Source organism: Mastigoproctus giganteus, chromosome 4 (assembly GCF_048544385.1).
Source record: "Mastigoproctus giganteus isolate SK-2022 chromosome 4, ASM4854438v1, whole genome shotgun sequence".
Classification (NCBI taxonomy): Eukaryota; Metazoa; Arthropoda; class Arachnida; order Uropygi; family Thelyphonidae; genus Mastigoproctus; species Mastigoproctus giganteus.
This window is the reverse complement of record NC_143578.1, coordinates 134,650,458-134,674,629: the sequence shown is the minus strand read 5'-3', so window position 1 is coordinate 134,674,629 and position 24,172 is coordinate 134,650,458. Positions and strand designations below refer to the sequence as shown.

At 38.4% G+C, this 24,172-nt stretch overlaps 1 protein-coding gene across 1 annotated transcript in view; it reads right to left on the bottom strand.

Moving 5' to 3' along the window:
• Positions 1 to 24,172, bottom strand: part of GlcT (ceramide glucosyltransferase) — a 199,246-nt gene that overhangs the window by 66,659 nt on the left and 108,415 nt on the right. Inside the window, exon 6 of the mRNA XM_090371803.1 lies at positions 3,402 to 3,580. Coding sequence (XP_090227929.1) covers positions 3,402 to 3,580 — 179 coding nt within the window. The remainder of the gene's footprint in view (positions 1 to 3,401; positions 3,581 to 24,172) is intronic.

Genomic DNA, 24,172 nt, shown 5'->3' with positions numbered 1-24,172 from the left:
GACCAACTTATATCTATCATAGGCTTCCATGTCACCCATTAATTTGTATGTATCCCATGCATTTTTCTTCTCTGCCATATGTCTCATAAGTTCATCTGACAACCATTTAGGCCTGAAACTTGAACAATATTTCTTGATTGGTATGTAAAGCCTGGTAGCTTCCAAGATTAGTTCCTTGGATGCTTCCCATTTTGAATTTGCTGTTGGTAACATCATCAGATGGTCCCACTGTATAGAATTTAAATACTGTCTCAGGCCATCATAGTCACGTTTACGAAAGCAAAAACCCTTCCCTTTACCTCTGATGGTAGTTACCTCCTTGAGTAAATCCCACTTCAGCACACTGTGATCACTGCCACCTAGTGGTTCCTTTATCTGCAGATTCTTAATGCATGAAGAATCACTACTGATAATCAGATCAAGAGTATTACTCCCTCTAGTTGCCTCCCGAACATGCTGGTGTAGAAAACAATCATCCAATAAATCCACAAAAGCCTTGCTAGTGTGTGAGTGACCAACCCACAAATTCCAGTCAATATCTGGGAAATTAAAATCCCCCATTATAAGACTCTCTGATTTACTGGCCCATTCTATTTCCCTGTACAGTATCTTAGTATACTCATCAGAGTCATTAGGCCTATAGCACACTCCTACTCTCAATTTTGATTTACCCATGCTTACGTCACACCAAACTGACTTGACACTGCCCTGTCCATCGATGTTGACCGGCTTCACTTCCTTCGATTTATGTGTTTTTTAACTAATAGCATAACCCCTCCTCCCTTCCTATCCTGTCTATCCTTCCTGTAGACGTTGTACTCCCCAAATTCCAGTTCTGCATTCCTTATATCTGTGTGACACCATGTCTCTGATATCCCAACAATATCTGCCTTTGATGTTTTGAGCAAAACCTCAAATTCATCAAATTTATTTACTAAACTCCTAGCAGTGGTGTACATGCAAGTATACATGCACCTGTTTCTATTCTTAGCTACCCTAACACAACCCATGTGTTTACTTGTACCGCAATTACTTCCAGCAGTCTCTGAAATATCCTGCATATTGTTTTTCAGGCTTCTGCTCATTCCAATAGAAGCAGTGCAAGAATCTCTTTCACCTCTGCCAGTGGCTACTGTTAATCTATTTGTCTTTGTCTCCCCCCAAGCTAGCAGTTTTCCGACCCACCTAACACTGCCTCGATAGAATCAGCAAATATTCTTGCACCCTTTCTATTTAAGTGTATCCCATCCCTGTAGAAGCAATCTCTCCTGTTAACAAGTACAGTCCAGGCTGAAAAAAATTCTACCCCCTGAGCCTTGCACAATCTTTCCAGGGCCGAATTGATCGACAAGGCTCTCATCATATACTCCCTCCTATCGTGTCTGGGCAGAATTGCAGACACTTTCAAATTCAACCCAACAACTTTCAAATTCAATTTCACGGCTTTTTTTCAACAGTGACCTGTACTTGTTAAGTAATTCCGCTGGTCTCCTACTCTTAATATCATTAGTGCTCACGTGTACAACTATATCACCTTTTGTGCTCTTAAAAGATGATATCCACTCTACAACGTCATCAACCTTTGCACCTGGCAGACATACAATGGTCCTGTTCCACCTATCCTTTTTACAAAGCATGTTCCCCATTTCCCTGACAATAGAGTCACCAACAACTACTAGTAGTTGTTGGTGACATATTGAATGCATCATGAATAGTCAAACTAATAGAACAAACTTATCTGTGAAAAGATCTAAACCAGGGTTTCCCAAACTTTTTCATGTGTGGACCGGTGTTTGCAGATTTTTTTTTTTTTTCATGGCTTAACTATAGCTATAAATTTATGTATTTTATATAATTATACTCTAGGTACAGGAAATAATGACACTACAATTAGGACATTTAACATACCAGTAATAAGGCAATTAGACATTCATCAACACCAGTAAATACAAATAAAAGATAGGTAATTAATTTCTTTGTTTATTATCAAAAGTTTACATAAAATTGACATATTTTTGAGTCTGTTTTTGGACAAATAAATATTTATTTAATGAGTATTTTTAGTATAACTGGGTGTTTGGTATTTCATTACATTTTCATTTCTTCAGGAAATTTTCTTATAGTTTTATGTAGGTATATTTCAAATAAGTTGTTCGTGGACTGGTACTGGTCCGCGGACCACACTTTGGGAAACCCTGATCTAAACCACCTTAAAAATTTCTTCATTCATTTCATAAATATACATGGTCTTAATTCCAATCTCAATGATGCCCATTTCCACCTACAGGCCTGCCAAGCCCCACTTACTTTTTCTGACAGAATCCCAATTATTGGTTGCTTCAACCACTGCTCATCTAAGTTGTCCCAATTATTTCCTGTATGATTCCTTCTGCTTCAAAGGGGTACTCATGCATACGGCCACTCTGACATTCCCTGTCAAAGACCTAGTAACTTGGAATCTCCTCTTTTTGATCCTCTCTGGTTAAAATCTCTCTCTATGCTATTTTGTCAAATACATCTGTTGCCTCTATTTTCTCCTATTTCCACTAATCACTTGGAATCAAAATCAAATTAAGCAAAATAACTACAAAATGAAAAATTTTAGAAACAGAATGCACAAAATAAAATCAGTTCCGAAACAGTCCACCAGTTTTAGCAACTTTCCAAGCACCAGTTGCATGTTCATATAAATGTATGTTCATCATCCAAATGGCATGCTACAATGGCTACAAAAATGTGAACAGCTCACAAGGAAACTTCACACCCTCTATCTGAAGATTTTAAGAATTCTTGTGATCTCTAGTGGGATTTCAGTCCAAGCCCTTCAAAAAAAAAAAAAAAAATGAACTATATTGACATAGAGACCAGAACCAACTGATTCACAGAAATACAAGAGTTGTTCAATAAAGAATAACAAATTTTTCATGAACAACCATACTGGTTGCTATTTCTAGGTGAGTTGCAGAATTTAAGACCAAACTCTGAGTTATTGTAAGTTCTGGAGCCATTCACACAGAAAAGCTAGACAAGATAATGGACCTGCCCAATTCTCATTTTGGATTCGGCCAAATATGCTACTAATAAAAATAACCATGATTATACTCGTTTTACTTTGATTCTGGGGAGAGCACACATGCAAACGATGAGCAAGGGATTCTAACAAATTTGGTCTAGCACTGGACAAAAGAAGTGCAGTGGTGATAAATCAATAAGTATCACACCACATTCTGCAAAAAATATTCCCATGTACCACTGGGTGGTATGCATGCACAGGGTTGCTAATGCCTGCTTAATATGCAATAATCTTCCACTTATTAAAAAAGAGTGTAGTTCTTCGACAAATTCTGAAAGTAGATTACTTTTATTTAACCTGTACTATAAAATATTCAAATTTATTTTACCTGTCAGTAAATGATTTGGCAAAGAAGTAGTCTTCTGCTAAATAGTTTGCAAATGCCTTTATTCCCCCAGCTTCATCCAATAATTTTTTTCTCATAAGTGCTGACATACCAGTTGGACAGTTTACTCCAACAAGATCTGCTGCTAAGTATATGCGTGCATGTGATGTTCCAAAAAACACCTAGGAATTTAAGCACAAATGCACTGTTTTATTTGAAATTAGTGAAATACTAATTAAATCATTACAGTTAGCAACAAGAGAAATAATTCTGAAAACTAAATATTTAAGAAAGTTATCTTTTTTTACAAATAAAAAAGAGCAATATTTCTAATTAAATATTTATTTTTTTATTTTTAAGCATGATCAGACCAAAAATATTATATTAAAAAAGATTTCATAAAGAAAAAGTTAATAACTTTGACATCTTGAACCAGACAGTGACTGCTCATGTTACTTCTGATGGTGTTCGTGGCTCAAAGCACTCACATTTCAGCTGCAGGTCCCATTATGAATCCTAATTGAGGGACTCACCTTATTAAAGTCTACTATTTTGCAATGGAACAAGTACTTGATTAACTATTTCTTGTTAGGTTTTTTTTTTTTTTTTTTTTTTTTTGTTAAGTACTATTATGCCTATTCATTCCTGGCATACGATAACCAGGTATCACATGAATTCACTACTACTGATACTACTGAAATGTACACATTCTTTTAACTGATAAAATAACAAATACCTCAAAAGCTATTTGTTATTTTATTTTATTACTTTTATTCACTGATTCAGTTTTATCCTTATTATTAATCACTCAGTTTTATCCTAACCTTATTTGTATATGTTGCCATTTATTCTATTTAGTGTTTTATTCTTGTTCATGCAAATATATTTATTAAAATTTTGATTTTAATTCTTGTGCATTAGTCGTTATTACAAGAAATCTTCCATATCATGTTTCCTGATACCCAATACTTTTTTTCTCTAACTTTAGTAACATTGAAGTGATAAAACACCCTGGAGTTTTAATTATTAATCTTCTGAGACTTGATTAAATTCAAAATTCCAGAATAAGGAAATAACTTCATATGGATACTGGGTAATTGTGTAAGAAGGCTAGTTAATATTTGGTATGATGCTTCAATTAGTTCAGAACTAAACAGAAGGAAATTTTGTGAACTAAACTAAAATAAAGTTAACATTATGCTATAACAGCTGTTTACTTCCCCCCACCAAACACCACACTCACATCAGTTATATACAACAGATGAAATCAATAATGGTCTATAGCATTCCAACATCAATGTGATTAGAATAGATTATTTTTAACATTTCTAGAGCATAATTTAGAGCTGTATTGTCTATTTGGGGGAAAATCTTAAAAAACAGAACCCAATTGAGAAAATAGCCAGGGTTTACTTCACTTAATTGGGACAACATGCCGTTTAATCAGTGCAGAAGACCGCAGCACTGGAGATTACCCTACGATTGTCTCCGACCGTACCACGTGGTTCGTTTGGATTTCTGGAGGTCACAACCATAAAACAATTAGTAGTCACCTGTTTATTGGGCTTTTCTGTTACTGCAATCTATCATAAATGGATAGTAAACTCGATCTTATTGAATTTGCGATAAAATACCGACAGCTGGAATTCTGTGGGTTACTATGGTGAAATGTGTTTACACTTCCGTGAAATCTTCAATCATATAAAAAAATTAATTTTCAGAATCTTCTCTTCATTGCTATTTTTAAAGTCTTGCAACTTGTTACTAATTTCTCACTTGTGCGTATGTATCGTTTTACTTTTTTTTTTTATGAAAGCCCCAAACACGAGAGGTATTAGAACCAATAGTATTTAATACCGTGCTTGGGTTGGAGGTTGAGAAAACGAAAGAAGATATTTGTTGACATCAGACTTGAACTTCTGTAGACTGTAATTTGCAGGAAATATGTAAAGGAAGATTATTCGAGAAAACAGCGGTTGAATGAATAAACGAGGAAGATGAAAAGTTGGTTCTGTGAGTTTGAAGTTGGTCAGTAAATGGACAGTAAATGAAAGTATCCGTAGAAAAGACATGCAGTAGACACAGTATGCCTATGAGACAGCAAGTGGAGAGACTCTGTTACAGAGGAGTCATTAATTAATCTAACTGCACTCTTCTGAATGGAATCTAGAAGCCGCACCGCACCAGATGTGAGAACAATATTCCATGGTAGGGCGGATTTGCAATTTGTACAGAGTGAACAGCTGTTTGGAAGAAAAGTAACACCGAGAGTAAAAGAGAAAACCAATTTTTTTAGATGAACAGGAAGCAGTATTTGTAATATGCTTGTGCCAAGAGAGATTAGAAGTTAGAGTAATCCCCAAAACAAATATATCATTTTGCCTAGGAATCAGAGTGTCACCAAAGATACTTCTGCTCCTATCGTTATAGGAGCAGAAGAATCCTTTTTGCGAGATATAAGACAAGACTGAGTTTTAAAAGGATTGAAATGAACTAAGTTGTCTTTGCCCCACTGGAGATCAGCATTTAAGGAATTGGTAGCGGATATTCGAGAAGTTGAAGCTGATTGAGCAGGGCAAGATTTTTCAAAATGGAAAGTGGAATGCAATGTGCGATCATCGGCAAAACTATAGATAGGATTTCCAGTCAATGGAAGAAGGTCATTAATATACAAGAGGAAAAGAGTGGGGGGAAAGAACCGAACCTTGGGGACACCAGCATTTATTAGTGAAAAAGTCAGAAGACAGAGAGCCATCTACCATCACCCTCAGTAAGCGGTCAGAGAGAAAACTGGATAACCAATTACAAAAAACAGTTGGCAAACCATAAGATGGAAGCTTGTTTAGAAGACCTTTATGCCAAACACGATCAAAAGCCTTTGAGATGTCAAGAGCAACTACTTGTGTTTCACCGAACCTTTCCATTGAATTAGTCCATAAATGGGTAACATAAGCCAGAATATCACCAGTGGATCGACACTGACGGAATCCATACTGGCGATCGTTGATCAGACGGAAGGTTTCTAAGTAGTTTAAGAGTTGGCGGTTAACTGATTTCTCCATTACTTTAGAAAGAGTAGAAGTAATTGCAATGGGACGATAATTGGATGGGAGGGATTTGTGACCCTTTTTAGGAACTGGCTGGATATGAGCAAATTTCCAAGCAGAACAAAAAACACCTTTGGAATAAGAAAGTGAAAAAAGGTGGCAAACAGGAGTAAGTTCAGGAGCACAGGTTTTGAGAACAAGTGAAGAAATACCATCAGGACCTGGAGCTTTCTTAGCATCGAGATTCGTCAAAATCCTTCTGACATGCTTTTGATGGAAGACCACAGGAGGCATTGAATGGAGCGTGTTGGGAATAGTGGGAGGTGTGTATTACCAAGATCATTAATACATGAGTTGGAAGAAAAATGGGGTGCTAGCAGGTCAGCTTTATCCTTGGCTGAAGTGACAACAGAACCATCTGGTTTTGACAGAGGTGGGAGCAGAGATGGGCAAAAGTTGCGGCCAATAGCTTTGGCAAGAGACCAGAATGCTTGGCTACCATTAGGGCAAGAAGCAAGTTTTCTACTCTTAGCCTGTTCAAAATCTAGTTTGGACTGACGAATGACTGCTTTACAATTGTTGCGAGCTTTGGTGTAGGCAGAAAATGAAACTGAAGAATTGGAAACAAGCCAATTACGATATGCAACATTCTTCTATTGAACAGCCTTTAGCACATTCATTGAAAAACCAAGGGTAAGATAAAGAACGAAGTTTTAAAGTGGAGTGTGGAATAAAGGATTCCATTCCTACAAGAATAATTTCACTGACACGATGTGAGCAGTTGACATCAGAAGTTTTGAAACAGTTATCCAACAAAGGAAAAGAAGAAAAGAAATCTCGCAGGTCATCCCATTTTGCATTCTTGTAATGCCAAACATTACGAGGTTGGCTCACTTTGACCTTGTACTTAGAATGGTTGTTTATGAGAAAAAGATCAAACGTGCTGGCTGTATTGTCCGGTATCTTTGTAGGTAAATGAACAATCCGTGCAATGTCATTAGTAATTGCAAAAGCCTCAGTGCCTCGACCAGCTGGGTTGGTGTGACTAGAAAATGGAAGCTGGCTGGAGTTGTGAACATTGAAATCACCAAGGATAGTAACCTGACTGTTAGAAAAGTTGGACTGGAGAAAGTCAAGTTGCAAAGAGAGGAAATAAAAGAGAACCAAGTGATCAGTGGAGTTGGGAGAACGGTAGAGGAAACAGATGAATTTGACACAGTGAGGTAGAGAGATTTCAAATCAGAGAAAATCGAAGAGATTCCATTATACCAATTCTCTGACAGGGAATATCTGAACGGACATATGCACAAGTACCACCTTTGAGCCGAACGGAATCATACAGCAAATAATTTGGGCAACTGAGATGAGCAGTAGTTGCATCAACCAATAACTGAAATTCTGTCCGAAAAAGTATATGGGGTTTGGCAGATTGCAAGTGGAAATGGACATCGTTGAGATTAGAATTGAGACCACGTATATTTGTGAAAGAACTAGGAAGTGTTTGGGAGGTTTAGATCTTTTCACAGACAAGTTCACTCTATTAGTTTGACAATTCATAGTGTATTCAATAGTAAGAAAAATTGGAGGTGGGGGGAACATGCTGTATGAAGTAATGAAATTTTTGGATATGACATACACATGGTAAGAATATACACAGATCCATGACATAATGTGGCCTCTACAATGCCCCCCCCCCACATATACACTGCTCGGCCTCCCTCCAATCACTATCTGGCAGAGTAGAAGTAGCAAGATTATACACTAGCTGATCCAGAAGCCTCCTAAAGAGTTACCAATAGGTTTGGTCCAGTGTATATCTAGCGGCCGGCCTGTGAACACTATTTTAGAGCTGTACCCTCAAAATGTAAGGAAGATTGGATCTCGCCATCATAACCTCAAAAGTCATCAGTCATACTGCATGATGGAAGAGATGGGGAAGGGTTGACTGGAACTTGGCTCTGGAGACTAAACATGGGTTCCACCACTTCAAGCCTCCAATAAGCAAAGATGTGGTATTGCACCGGTTGATGAGAGTCATCTACACCTAGGAATTTGTGTGTGCTGTGTTCTTTGTTATTGATTGCTTTTCTTTTTACCGATTTAAATTTTAATCTCCACCCAGAAATGTCAGTGAACAGAAATGTCAACTAGTTAGTATGTACATATTACAGTACGTATTAATTATTCCCTTTATCATGTATATTCTTCCAATTTTCACATATCATTTAATTTTTTAATTGGTAAGGTAATAAAGGGTAAGTATATCTTTACTTTTATAGCCTGTGGATAATATTCCTCCTATTTTCGCTAATTAGAATTGCTGTTTAATAGAATTAAAATTTAATTCACAAACGTGATCACAATGACCGGCACTTACTATGCACCGTATAGTGAACCAATTGTAAAGCTGGGTCCATTGTATTTTTACCTTTTTTTTTTACGTGAAACCTTGGATAATTGGGCCATCCGCTTAATTGGGCTAAAATGCAATAGTCTAACACTTTGGATATGATTTTTACAAAATTTAAATAAATGTTTCTAAGGATTCTCCTGTAGACAAAATCCCAAAATTCACAAAAAACAAACAAGAACTAAGCTTGTCACCTTTTACCCCCCTTGAATGAACTTCAGATTCCAGAACAATTTTGGCTAGATGCCTAGAACTGTCCAGAAATACTATACATATCATTAATTCTAAGAGTGTCTTTTTTTGGAAAATAATAACAGCTACAAAGAAAATAAATAAAACTCATTATATTTATCAAATGTGATAATTTCTACAGAAATTCTGTGAAGCATTAGCATTAGTAGAGGCATTTGATGCAAGAAAGCAAGCTTATGCAGCATCAGCCAAAAAAAAAAAAAAAAAAAACCACTACTTCACCCCTCTGTTCGTTCAAAATACCTGTCCAGTTGAGCCTTAAACTTATTTAGGCTATCAACTTCCACGACAAGAGATGGAAGTCTGTTCCACCAACCACCCACCCGCTGGCTAAAGGCAAATTTCCGCACGTCTATCCTACATCTGTCTTCCCTCAATTTGAATTTATGCCCTCTCAGGTGATTATTCTGAGCGAGTGGAAGAATCCCATCAGCATTGAGCATGCTCAAACCGTTCAAGGCTTTATACACCTCTATCAGATCACCTCGCTGGTGCCTAGTCTCCAGACACTGTAATTTGCAAAACTTAAGCCTTTCTTCGTAAGGGCACTCCTTTGTTCCATTCACTAATCTTGTTGCCCTTCTCTGTACTCGTTCCAGCAGCTCTACATCCTTCTTGAAATGAGGCCTCCAGACTTGTATACAGTACTCTACGTGTGGCCTGACCATTGCCTTATACAAGGGAATAATCACCTCCTTATCCCTGCTAGAAAAATTCCTATATATCATTGACAATACACCATGAGCTACTCTTGCAGCCCATCTGCATTGCTCAGAGAACTTCATATCTGCCTGCACAACCACCCCCAGGTACCTTTCATTCTCTACCACTGTCAGTGTAGTACCACAGAGTTGATACGTTGCTCTGGGGTTGCTGTTTCCCATGTGTAGTACTTTACATTTGTCAATGTTGAACTTTATTTGACACCTCTCAGCCCATCTCCCCAACCTTTCCAGATCCTGTTGCAGCAGCATAGTGTCAGTAGTGTCCTTGACAACCCTGCCTACCTTTGTATCGTCTGCAAACTTGGACATTAAGCTTGATATACCATCATCAATATCATTTATGAATACAGAAAACAATAATGGACCCAACACTGAGCCCTGAGGGACTCCACTAATAACATTAGTCCACGACGAGCAGTGTCCATTGATTACCACTCTCTGTCTTCTCCCCCTCAACCATCCCCTTATCCATAGCAGCAATTTGCCTCCAATTCCACAATGCTCCAATTTGTGCAGCAGTCTTCCATGTGCAACAGTATCAAAAGCCTTTCTAAGATCCAAATATATAATATCAAAGTTATTCCCTGCATCCAGTTCTTTTGTGACTACATCATAGTATCCAATCAAATTGGTCAGGCAAGACCTGCCCTTAACAAAACCATGCTGCGTCTGAGCTATAACTGAATTCTTGTCCAGATGATCCTGCAGTGCTTCTTTAACCAGTGCCTCCATTAATTTACCTGGAACAGAAGTTAAACTAACAGGTCTATAATTACTTGTGTCGGCCTTTGATCCTCCTTTGTGAATTGGGGTCACATTTGCACATCTCCAGTCTGTGGGTACTTCCCGAGTCCAAGGAAGCTCTCATAATTATGGCTAAGGGTTTGCTTACTTCCTCTGCTGCCTCCTTTAATATAACTGGATAGATCCCATCCACCCCGGGTGCCTTTCTTGTGTTTATCTTCAACAATTTCTCCTCCACTTTACTCTCAGTTATTGCAAGATTCTCTAGCTTACTGCTAGAGTTGAATACACCTCTGGCTTTCCCCTCACTAAATAACTCCTCATGTGTGAATGTCGATGCAAAATATTCATTTAGTTTGTTAGCCACCTGAGCAGGATCATCAACAGTTGACCCATCGATATCAAGTGGACCAATCTGATTCATGCCCTTCCTTCTAGAGTTTACATAAGTAAAGAACTCTTTGCTGTTTTTCTTTGCATCCCTTGCCAAAGATTTCACGTAATCTGCCTTCGCCTGCCTAACCTCCTTCGTAACTTGGTTACAGATCAACTTGTATCTATCATAGGCTTCTGTGTCATGTGTTAATTTGTATGTATCCCATGCATGTTTCTTCTCTGCCATATGCCTCATCAGTTCATCTGACATCCATTTAGGCCTAAACCTTGAACAATATTTCTTAGTTGGTAAAGCCTAGTTGCTTCCAAGATAAGTTCTTTGAATGCTTCCCATTTTGCATTTGCTGTTGGTAACATCATCAGTTGGTCCCACTGTATAGAATTTAAATACTGTCTCAGTCCATCGTAGTCGCCTTTACGAAAACAATAATCCTTCCCTTTACCCCTAATGGTAGTTACCTCTTTGAGTAAATCCCACTTCAGCACACTGTGATCACTGCCACCTAGTGGTTCATTTATCTGCAGATTCTTAATGCATGAAGAATCACTACTGATAATCAAATCAAGAGTATTCCTCCCTCTAGTTGCCTCCTGAACATGCTGATGTAGAAAACAATCATCCAATAAATCCACAAAAGCCTTGCTAGTGTGTGAGTGACCAGGCCCCAAATTCCAGTCAATATCTGGGAAATTAAAATCTCCCATTATAAGACTCTCTGATTTATTGGCCCACTCTATTTCCCTGTACAGTTTCTTATTGTACTCATCAGAGTCATTAGGCCTATAGCACACTCCTACTCTCAATTTTGATCTCCGAATGCTTATGTCACACCAAACTGACTCGACACTGCACTGTCCAGCGATGTCCACTGGCTTCACTTCGTTCAATTTTATGTATTTCTTAACTAATAGCATAACCCCTCCTCCCTTCCTATCCAGTCTATCCTTTCTGTAGACGTACTCCCCAAATTCCAGTTCTGCATTCCTTATATCTGTGTGACACCACGTCTGATATCCCAACAATATCTGCCTTTGATGTTTTGAGCAAAACCTCAAATTCATCAAATTTATTTACTAAACTCCTAGCATTGGGGTACACGAAGTATACATGCACCTATTTCTATTCTTACCTACCCTAACACAACCCATGTGTTTACTTGTACCGCAATGATTTCCAGCAGTCTCTGAAATATCCTGCATATTGTTTTTCAGGCTTCTGCTCATTCCAATAGAAGCAGTGCAAGAATCTCTTTCACCTCTGCCAGTGGCTACTGTTAATCTATTTGTCTTTGTCTCCCCCCAAGCTAGCAGTTTTCCGACTCACCTAACACTGCCTCGATAGCATTAGCAAATATTCTTGCACACTTTCTATTTAAGTGTATCCCATCCCTGTAGAAGCAATCTCTCCTGTTAACAAGTATAGTCCAGGCTGAAAAAAATTCTACCCCTTGAGCCTTGCACAATCTTTCCAGGGCCGAATTGATCGACAAGGCTCTCATCATATACTCCCTCCTATCGTATCTGGGCAGAATTGCAGACACTTTCAAATTTAACCCTATTTCACGGTTTTTTTTCAACAGTGACCTGTACTTGTTAAGCAATTCTGCCGGTCTCCTACTCTTGATATCATTAGTGATATCATAAGCTTACAATTCTGTTTCCAAAGTAATATAAAGATAGATATCAATTTCTTGTGATAATTAAAATTATCATCACAATGGGCAGTGGGTTGAAAGGTTTTTCAATCCCAATTGTTAATCAAGAACATGATTTTAGAAAACGGTTAAAAAAAAAATTATATATAATACTACTACCGAGGGCCACTCTCAGGAATCTGTTTTGGGTACAGCCCGCTCTGGAATCTAGTACTTGCTAATACTAGTATGGTTGCATTTGATGTTCCATATTGCTAGAAATTCCAGAACACCAAAATGAAATAAAAAAACAACAAATGAAGCTTTAAAGGAAATTTAATATGTGGTGTATGACATATAAACTAACAGTTTCCCTTAATAAAACTAATACAACATATAATGAAAGTTAATCTAAGTCAGGTTACCTTTCATTAAAGTATCAAGAACACTGAATACCTAATGTTACAATTTTAAAGAACTTAGGAGTTATTTTAGATTATAAAGTTAAAGAATTTACAAGCATGATACATATATGAGGGCTGTTCCGAAAATACACGGACTGAGATCACTGCTCTGAGTCTGAGTTACTTGGGAGGTTGGTATGGATCTTCTTTTCAAAATAGTGTCCTTCACAATCTATACACCTTTTACAGCGGGTCACTAGCTTCTGAAACGTGTGCTGCAGCTCATTTTCCAAAAGGCATTGCAGGATAGCAGATGCAGCAGATTTAACTTCTGCATTTGTGTTAAATTTTTTTCCTCTCAACTCTTTTTTGAGGCTCAGGAAAGCCCAGAGAGCACATGATGTGAGGTCTGGTCTGTATGGAGGGTGGTCTAGTGGTTGACCACAAATTTTTGCTAAAGCTTGCATTGCTGGTTATGCGACATTTGGCCTATCATTATCCTGAAGAAGATAACCATTCTTGATTAAGAAGTTCGGGTCTTTTTTTTTGAAAATTGCTCCTTTGAGGTGAACTCACAACATGTTAGCATAATATTCTCCATTTACAGTTTGTTTCTCAGGAATCCAGTGCTGCAGTATTATTCCGCGGGCATAAAAAACAAAAATCAACATCAATTTCTTTTGATGAACCAAAAACTTGAAATTTTTTTGGAGGCGGTGAATCGTGGTGTTTCCGTATGCTTCACTGTTTGGACTCGGGATCAAAATGTTTAATCCAGGACTCATCACACGTAATTATTTTATTCAAAAAGGTGGGCTCTTCTTACACCTTGGCTTGACAAAGTTCAACGCGGCATTCTTTTTGTTCTGCAGTAAGATTGAGCGGTACCCATCTTGCACAAACACGTGACATGTTAAGGCGAGTCTTTACCATTTTGTGACATCTCGCTACACCAACATTCAACTGAACTACCAGTTCACGAATCGATAAATGTCTATTTTCTTCAATATTTTTTGGCTTCCTCAATATTTTCATCATTCGCTGAGGTTGACTGATGCCCACTTTGTCCATCTTGTACGTTTTCCCCCATATCCTTAAAATGCTCCCACCATTTAAATATGGCCATTCTGCCCAAGGCTTCTTCATCGTGTGCTTCTCGAATCACCTCAAACGTATTCTGACCACTTTTGTCTAACTTTACACAAAATTCAATTGTGATTTTTTGTCTAATAATTAGCGAAATATCTTTCTCATCCCACCATTGTCACAGACATTCTCTCAGATATGCCAGACAATCTGTTCTTGCTACCTGGAAGTCTAAAACGCTGATGGAACTGATATTCGGGTGACACTTAAGTCAAGTGGACCCAATTTCGGCGAAGTCCGGACGGTCTATGACAGCCAAATCCTCTGCTTGCACCTTCACGATGGTGGGACTGTTAGTAATCCTGGGTATAACCTCATTGCACAAGTACATGGTGGGTGACCACCCAGGTGGGAACCAACGTAAGCAGGGGTCGAGGTGTGGTGCCCACACCACATGGAGGAACGCCGCCCCTCTATGTTACTAGGCAGTACTAGGTGGTAGATGAATCTCATCAACAGGTGAAATACCACCAATTTGCTTATTGGAGGCTTGAAGTGGTGGAAGCCATGTTTAGTCTCTAGAGCTAAGTTCCGGCCAACCCTTCCCTATCTCTTCCACCATGCAGTATGATTGATGATTTTTGAGGTTACGATGAATGTCGTGGCGAGATCCAATATTCCTCACATTTCGAGGGTACAGCTCTAAAACGGTGTTCGCAGGCCGGTCACTAGATAGTACACTGGACCAAACCTATTGGTAACTCTCTAGGAGGCTTCCGGATCAGCTAGTGTATAATCTTGCTACCTCTACTCTGCCAGATAGTGACTGGAGGGAGTCCGAGTAGTGTGTATGTGGGGAGCATTGTCGAGGCCACGTTATGTCAAGGATCTGGGTATGTTCTTACCACATGTACACCATATCCAAAAATTTCATTACTTCATACAGCATGTCCCACCCACTTTTTCTTACTATTGAATACACCATGAATTGTCAAAATAATAGAGCAAGCTTATCTGTGAAAAGATCTAAACCTCCCAAGGACTTCCTAATTCATTTCACAAATATACGTGGTCTCAATTCCAATCTCAACGATGTCCATTTCCACTTGCAGTCTTCCAAACCCCATGTACTTTTTCTGACTGAATCTCAGTTATCAGTTGATTCAACTACTGCTCATTTCAGATGTCCAAATTATTTGCTGTATGATTCCTTTCGCCTCAAAGGTGGTACTTGTGCATACGTTCGTTCTGATATTCCCTGTCAGAGACTTGACAATTTGGAATCTCCTCTCTTTGATCTTCTCTGGCTTAAAATCTCTCTACCTCATTGTGTCAAATTCATCTGTTGTCTCTACCGTTCTCCCAACTCCACTAATCACTTGGAGCTCTTTGACTTCCTCTCTTTGCAAACTTGACTTTCTCCAGTCCAACTTTCCTAACAGTGAGGTAATTTTCCTTGGTGATTTTAACGTTCACAACTCCAGCTGGCTTCCATTTTCTAGTTACACCGACCCAGCAGGTCAAGATGCTGAGGCTCTTGCAATTACTAATGACCTAGCACAGATTGTTCATTTACCTACAAGAATACCGGACAATCCTAATCATACAGCCAATACGCTTGATTTTTTCTCACAAACAACCCTTCTAAATACAAGGTCGAAGTGAGAGGTCCTTTAGGCACTTCAGATCACAACTTGGTGATTGTCTCTTCTCCAATGGAACCTTTATCTCATGGCTATTCCCGACCTCGTATTGTATGGCATTACAAGAATGCAAAATGGGATGACCTGCGAGACTTCTTTTCTTCTTTTCCTTGGTCTGATTACTGTTTCAAAACTTCTGATGTCAATGTTTGCTCAGATCGTGTCAGTGAAATTATTCTTGCAGGAATGAATCCTTTATCCCACACTCCACTTTAAAATCTCGTCCTTTATCTAAACCTTGGTTCTCCAACAAATGTGCTAAGGCTGTCCAAGAGAAGAATGTTGCATATCGTAACTGGCTTGTTTCTAATTCTTCAGTTTCATTTTCTGCCTACACCAAAGCTCGCAACAATTGTAAAGCAGTTATTAATCAGTCCAAACTAGAGTTTGAACAGGCTAAGAGTAGAAAACTTGCTTCTTGCCCTAATGGTAGCTGAGCATTCTGGTCTCTTGCCAAAGCTATTGGCCGAAACTTTTGCCCATCTCTGCTCCCACCTCTGTCCAAACCAGATGGTTCTGTTGTCACTTCAGCCAAGGATAAAGCTGACCTGCTAGCATCCCATTTTTCTTCCAGCTCATGTATTAATTGTCTTGGTAAAACACCCCCCACCATTCCTAACACGCTCCATTCAATGACCCCTGTGGTCTTCCGTCAAAAGGATTTTGATGAATCTTGATGCTAAGAAAGCTCCAGGTCCTGATGGTATTTCTCCATTTGTTCTCAAAACCTGTGCTCCTGAACTTACTCCTATTCTTTGCCACCTTTTTTCACTTTCTTATTCCAAAGGTGTTTTTCCTTCTGCTTGGAAATTTGCTCATATCCAGCCAGTTCCTAAAAAAGGTGACAAATCCCTCCCATCCAATTATCGTCCCATTGCAATTACTTCTACTTTTTCTAAAGTAATGGAGAAATCAATTAACCGCCAACTCTTAAACTACCTAGAAACCCGTCTGATCAACGATCGCCAGTATGGATTCCGTCAGTGTCGATCCACTGGTGATATTCTGGCTTATGTTACCCATTTATGGACTAATTCAATGGAAAGGTTCGGTGAAACACAAGTAGTTGCTCTTGACATCTCAAAGGCTTTTGATCGTGTTTGGCATAAAGGTCTTCTAAACAAGCTTCCATCTTATGGTTTGCCAACTGTTTTTAGTAATTGGTTATCCAGTTTTCTCTCTGATCGCTCACTGAGGGTGTTGGTAGATGGCTCTCTGTCTTCTAACTTCTCCACTAATGCCGGTGTCCCCCACGGTTCAGTTCTTTCCCCCACTCTTTTCCTCATGTATATCAATGACCTTCTTCCATTGACTGGAAATCCTATCCATAGTTTTGCCGATGATAGCACATTGCATTCAACCTTCCATTTTGAGAAACCTTGTCCTGCTCAATCAGCTTCAACTTCTCGAAAATCTGCTGCCAATTCCTTAAATGCCGATCTTCAGGTAATTCTCCAGTGGGGCAAAGATAACTTAGTTGATTTCAACCCTTCTAAAACTCAGTCTTGTCTTATATCTCGCAAAAAGGATTCTTCTGCTCCTATGCTTATCTTTAGTGACACTCCGATTTCTAGGCAAAATGATATATCTCTTTTGGGGATTACCCTGACTTCTAATCTCTCTTGGCACAAGCACATTACAAATATTGCTTCCTCTGCATCTAAAAAACTTGGTTTTCTCTTTTGCTCTCGGCGTTACTTTTCTTCCAAACAGCTGCTCACTCTGTATAAATCGCAAATCCGCCCTGCCATGGAATATTGTTCCCACATCTGGGGTGGTGCCTCCAAAACCTCTCTCAGGCTTCTTGATTCCATTCAGAAGAGGGCAGTTAGGTTAATTAATGATTCATCTCTAACAGAGTCTCTCCACTCGCTTTCTCATAGACGTACTGTTTCTGCTGCATGCCTCTTCTACAGATACTTCCATGGGCACTGTTCTTCTGAATTGGCTTCTATAATTCCCGCTCCCTCTTTCAAAACAGTCCGAACACGTGCCGCCACCAGCCAACATCCATTTACTGTCCAGCTTCAAACCCACAGAACCAACTTTTCATCTTCCTCATTTATTCATTCAACTGCCGTTTTCTGGAACAACCTTCCTTCATACGTATTTCCTGATAATTACAATCTACAGAAGTTCAAGTCCAATGTCAACAAATATCTTCTTTCGTCTTTTCAACCTCCAACCCAAGCACGGTACTAAGTACTATAGGTTCTAATACCTCTCGTGTTTGGGGTTCTCATAAAAAAAAAAAAAAAAAAACACCATAAAACAGACTTCACAAAAACTGTTATAACAAACACAAAAATGAATACTACGTGATACGCCTGCACAAACTAACTAAGAAAAGGTCGGGGAAACATTCCTAGACCACAAACCGTTTCTGCAGCAATAAAGCAGTGTTGCCAGTCCGCATATTTTTGGAACAGCCCTTGTGTGTGTGTGTGTGTGTGTGTACATTGTGTATATATATATATATATATATATATATATATATATATTTTTTTTTTTTTTTTGTTTTAACAACTGTTTGTCGTCTCCACTGTCACATAGCATCGCTACAACCACTTCTACAAGAAAATACAAATCTGCTGGCTTATGCCGATAATTTAAAGTTGTTTATTATTTCCAAATTCTGTGATGACATTTCCAAGGTTAGCCATGATGCGAATTTACAGATGTGCGGAATTATCAAGTATCTGAAGAATCTCAATCTGACTATAAATACAAACAAATCTGCTCAAATAACTTATTCCTTTACAGAAACAACTAAACCACATAGAAATTAAAATTGCAAATGTTTCAATTCCCAACGTATATGCTCACAAAGACCTAGGAGTTGTTTTTGACAAAAACTTTCATTTAATTCTCACTATGTATATGTTGCTAAAAAAATTCAAAAATCAAAATGGCTGATCAAGCAAGAAACAGCGGTGATTCAAGATGAAAAAACAGTCATAAACCATGTTCAGAGATGCATTTTTCCCATTCTATCTTACGCCTTCAAAATCTGGTCTGGCACTCCTCAAGTTACTGTAAAAAAATTCCTTGCTTTAGAGTATTGGGTTCTTAGATGGCTGAACAATAAACTTTGTTTTCCCCGTACAATATCCGGGCAACAGCTTTATAAAAACTTAAAAACAAAGCCTCTGCTACAGATGATCAACGAGTCTGGAGTCATGCTTCTTGCAAAGTTAATTACTTCTGCAACCAATTCACCAAACCTAGCCAACATAATAGCTCCCACCAACAGAGGAAACTCAAGAAACCAACAACGATTCAAATCCAAACTCTCCAGACTAAAACAAATGGACAGGATGTTCCCCAATGCATCCCTTCACTTCATAAATTATCACAACATTGATTGTAAGACGTTGCTCAACTCTGAAGCCTATAGGAGTCTCATTTCCAAAAAAAATATGAGAAATACAAACAGCTGCCTGCCTGCAACCCAGTAACTACATCCGAGAGCCAAATGTGATGTTCTGCAATATATATTTTTGATCATTATAATTCATATTCGCTGTTAATGTATATATAGAATATGCTATGTATTTTTTTATATATATATTTGTCTCTTTTGTACTGAATGTATGCTCCTAGCCTAGTGCTGTGGTGGGCTTGCTGTAGTTGCAATAAATGAATATTTATTTATTTATATGCAACTAGTATCAGGTACCATGGAACTACCCAGGCAATGAATAAGGACAAGTTGGTGTTCACACAAAGGCAGTTGCTACTTATCATAAAGCATCCTGTCTCCATAACAGCACTTTAGGTGCTTCTGGCAAGCTTCCTTTGGATCACACTGTCATAGTTTTTGTAGTTTTGGTTTCCATTTCCATAGGCTAAGAGCTGCTCAGTTCTTGGCACTGAGTTGAACCTAGTCACCGATACCAGTAGGAAATGAATGCACTAATAAATATTTGGTAAATCTGATGGACCACTGAGAATAAATGTGCCATAACAGCGGCTCACATCTGGTGAGTGTGGGCTTGGCACACCCAGAGTCCTGAGCTGGATATCATCATTCTTCTCTTTCTTGGTGATTCCTTTCTACTTATTTCTTTCTCTCTCTCTCTCTCTCTCTCTCTCTCTCTCTCTCAGTAACTTTTATTGGCTAGTGCAGCGTACGCTTCAGGCTTCTTTGTGCCATATGGGTAATAATAATAATAACTAAAAAAGTTATTCCAAGTGTAACCTATATAAACCACAAAATCAGCAAGTGGTTTCAATCTGGTATTTATGTCACATTTCTGCTGGCAGGCCATGGTGCCTTCAAAGTGAAATTAGCTAGCCCAGGCATCAGTGACACACAAACCATCACTGTGGGGAACCTGAGACTTGGTTGATTTCATGTGGTACACTCATGTCCCCTATGTGCATCATACAGGCTACAACTAACAATCAAACTAGACAAATTTGCTACTTACTAGGAAGAAAAATTTATTGAAACCACTGACTTCGGATATATGTTCAACACAGCTACATATATGTACATATGTGTCCTTTCTGCATACATTATACTCGCCATATTCAAATTCTGCATCCTTTATGCATTTGATCACCAACTTTCTTGAAATTCATCAAAATTATTTATTGGATGCCAAGCATTAGTGTACAATCCATATATGTCTGCCTGTTTCTGCTCTCAGTACCTTAACACAGTCCACATATGTGCTTGTCCCATGAGGACCTCCAGCAGACCTTGTAATCCCCCACATCTTGTTTTCCCACACTGCTGATGTTCCAATAGAAGCAGCACAAGAATCGATTTTGCCTTCACTTGTAGCTGCTGTTTAACTATTAATCTATGTATAATCCCATGATAACAGTTTTCTGACCAACCTAACACTGTTCTCAACATCAGCAAATATCCTTTTACTACTTCCTTTTAAGTACATCCCATCCTTCTTAGCAAGCACAGACTATGGTAAGAAAAATTTTATTCCATGAGCCTTGCACAATCTCTTTCCAGGGACGGATGATTGACAATGTTCTCACCTTGTACTTCCTCCCATCATGCCTGGGCAAAATTCCAGACACTTTCATGAGGTTGTTTGTTGTTTGGTTTTTTAGGAGCATTAGCAACTAAGGCCATATTGCTCTAGGGATATGCGGTGGTCATTCCCTGACAGGCTCAAACCCCGGTCTAATCTAGAAGTGTGTGCTACGCACTGCTGCTCCTGCCCACCTGGCTACAGAGGCACCACTTTCATGAGGATCATGCCTATTATATTTTGGTTCACAGGGCACTGTTCATTATGAATTTGCTCCACATGGCTACATTGAACTATGAATACTAAAAACACAGTTCTACAGTGATTGCACAATGCTGTTCAGCAAATATGGCCAGAAAAGTGGGCTTCAGTGAATTGACATTTGCATCTTGACAATGTCCCTACAGAATTGGTGTTTTCCCCTCAAGAATTCCTTGGAAAGCATTCCATCATTGTGGTTGCACATTTGCCATACTCACTGAATTTAGATCAGATCCCCCCCCAGCTTAAAAGGTCACAGATTTGCAACACTTTTTTTAAATCACACCTAATACCATACCTATTAAAAAAAAAAATCATATATGGGCTTGCAAAGCTAGTTTCATTTTGCATCAAATAAACTACGATACTAACAAGTTACACCGCTTAAATAAAGTAACCTGAGATAAATTATTTTTGATATGGACAAATAAAATTCACGCAAATAAAAAAAATAATTGTCAATAGCTAACATCAATCTTTCACTTGTGCATCCTCAGTACACCTAAGTGTAATGGAATAGAACAAAATTAAAAAGGCTCTACTGACACGTGTTCTGTCAAATGTTTCCTGTCCCTGGGGTACACATTGGAGAATTGCCAAATGGAAGAAGAAATTAACTTGCACTGCATGTATTTTGCAACAATGGGAATTGAGCAAATTAAACTATCACTTGACAATTAGTGGCTGCACCATTTCTTACCTTGACAAAAATTTTATTAAAAATTCTGCTTTGTCTATATTATGAGAACATCCTAAACATATTTTTCAGCCAACTACAATTTTATTAATATTTTTTTCTAAACTTGAGGCACATTACAAAATAAATAAGTATTTACTAAATATATAAATAATAAATTATTACTTTTTTTATTCTCTTATTTATAGATGATTCATGAAATATACATCATGTTAACTTTCATTAAAATCTAATAAGGAGTATTTAAGATACTTCACAAAATATTATGTTGTACGGGTACAGCAAAAACAATTGGTTTTCTTTTATATATATATTAATTAATCAACGAAAAGTTAGTTATTTTTTTCAAAAATCAGCAGTGTTACATGTTTTTCAGTACCACCAGCAACACTATTTATTATAATCCAGTATGACTGCCTTGTGTGATTGGGCCACCCCAAACAAACAAGGTAAAAACATTTTCAATTCCATTCATAATTAAACTGCAGATAAGAAATGTAAGCAAAAAGGATTTACAATTTTGTGGGATTGAAATAAAGCAGCAATTCCATGACATTAAGAACTTGCAATTAAAAGACCCTCTAGGTGGCAGTGATCACAATGTGCTGATGTGGGACTTATTTAAAGATGTACTTACGTTAAGGGTAAATGGAAGTGCTTTTGCTTCTGTAAGGGTGACTGGTCTCTGATCATGTTGCCAGCAGAAAATGCTAAATGGGAAACATTCAGGGAAGTAATTGTAGCAGCTACTATGCTTTTCATACCAACTAAGAAATACAATTCAGGGCACAAACCTATACGGATGTCAGATGAACTGACGAGACTTGTGCTGAGAACAAAACTGCATCGGATGCATATAAATTACTGTTGATACAGAAACTTGACACTACTCTGTAGTCGAGTCAAAAAGTAGGTTAAGCAAGTTGAGGCAGTTTACAAGAAGTCTCTGGCAAAGAATGCTAAGAAATGAAGCAAAGACTTCTTTACTTATATTAACAGTAGAAGGAAGGGGTTGAATCACTTTGATACACCTGACTTCAATGGTTTAACTGTTGATGATTCTGCTCAGGTTGCCGACAAACTGAAGAGGTATTTTGCATTTATAATCATTCATGAGAAGCCTTTATTCAGGGGAATTCCAGAAGTTTATCAGAATCTAATAGGGAGCTAAATGATTTTGTAATAACTGGAAGGGGAATTGTTGAAGCTCAACATAAAAAAAAGGCACTTGAAGTGGTTGGTATATATCAAATTACATTAAGGGAGGCAGCAAAGGAAGTCAACAAATTCTTAGCCATAATTATCAGAGCATCTTTGGATTCAGAAGACGTTCCTATGGACTGGAGATGTGCAAATGTATTCCCAATTCACAAAGAGTATCAAAAAGTGACATGAGTAATTACAGATCTGTTTGCTTAATGTCTGTTACAGGGAAAATTACAGGAAAGCTTTTGATACTGTTGCACATGGAAGACTACTGTACAAATTGGAACAGTATGGCATTAAGGGTAAGTTGCTACAATGGATAAAAGAATGGTTGAGTGGGAAAAGACAAAGAGTGGTGGTCAATGGGCACTGATCTATGTGGACTAATGTTATTAGTGGTGTCCCTCACGGTTTGGTGTGGGCCCATTGTTGTTTTGTATATTTATCAATGATATTGATGAAGGTATATCAGGCTTAATGTCCAAGTCTGCAGATGATACAAAGGTTGGCAGGGTTGTTAATAACAGTAATGACAGTATGCTGCTGCAACAGGATCTATAAAGGTCGGGTAGATGGGCTGAGAAGTGGCAACTGAAGTTTAATATTGACAAATGCAAAGTACTGCAATCATCATCATCATCAGCCATTTTCAATCCACTGCAGGATGAAGGCCTCTCCAGCAACTTTCCAGTTGTGCAATAAGTACTGCAATAGGTAACAGTAACCCCGGAGAAATGTACCAACTATGTGGTGTTACACTCAAGGTCGTGGAGAATGAAAGAGACATTGGGGTAATTGTGTAGTCAGATATGAAGTTTTCTGAGCAGTGCAGACAGGCTGCCAGAGTAGGTCATGGAGTCTTGACAACGATATACAGGAATTTTGCAAGCAGGGACAAGAAGGTGATTATCCCCTTCTATAAGGCAATGGTCAGGCCACACCTTGAGTACTGCGTACAGAGAAAGGAAACAATACTGGTGAAGGGAACAAAGGGGTGCTCTTACGAAGAAAGGCTTAAGTTCGGCAAATTGCAGTTTCTGGAGACTAAGCACCTGCAAGGGGATCTGATTGAGGTGTATAAGGCCTTGAATGGATTGAGCAGGTTTAATGCTGAGGGGATTCCTCAGATTACAAACCTGAGGGAGCATGGATTTAAAAAGAGGAAAGACAGCTGTAGAATAGATGTGTGGAAGTTTACCTTTAGCCAAC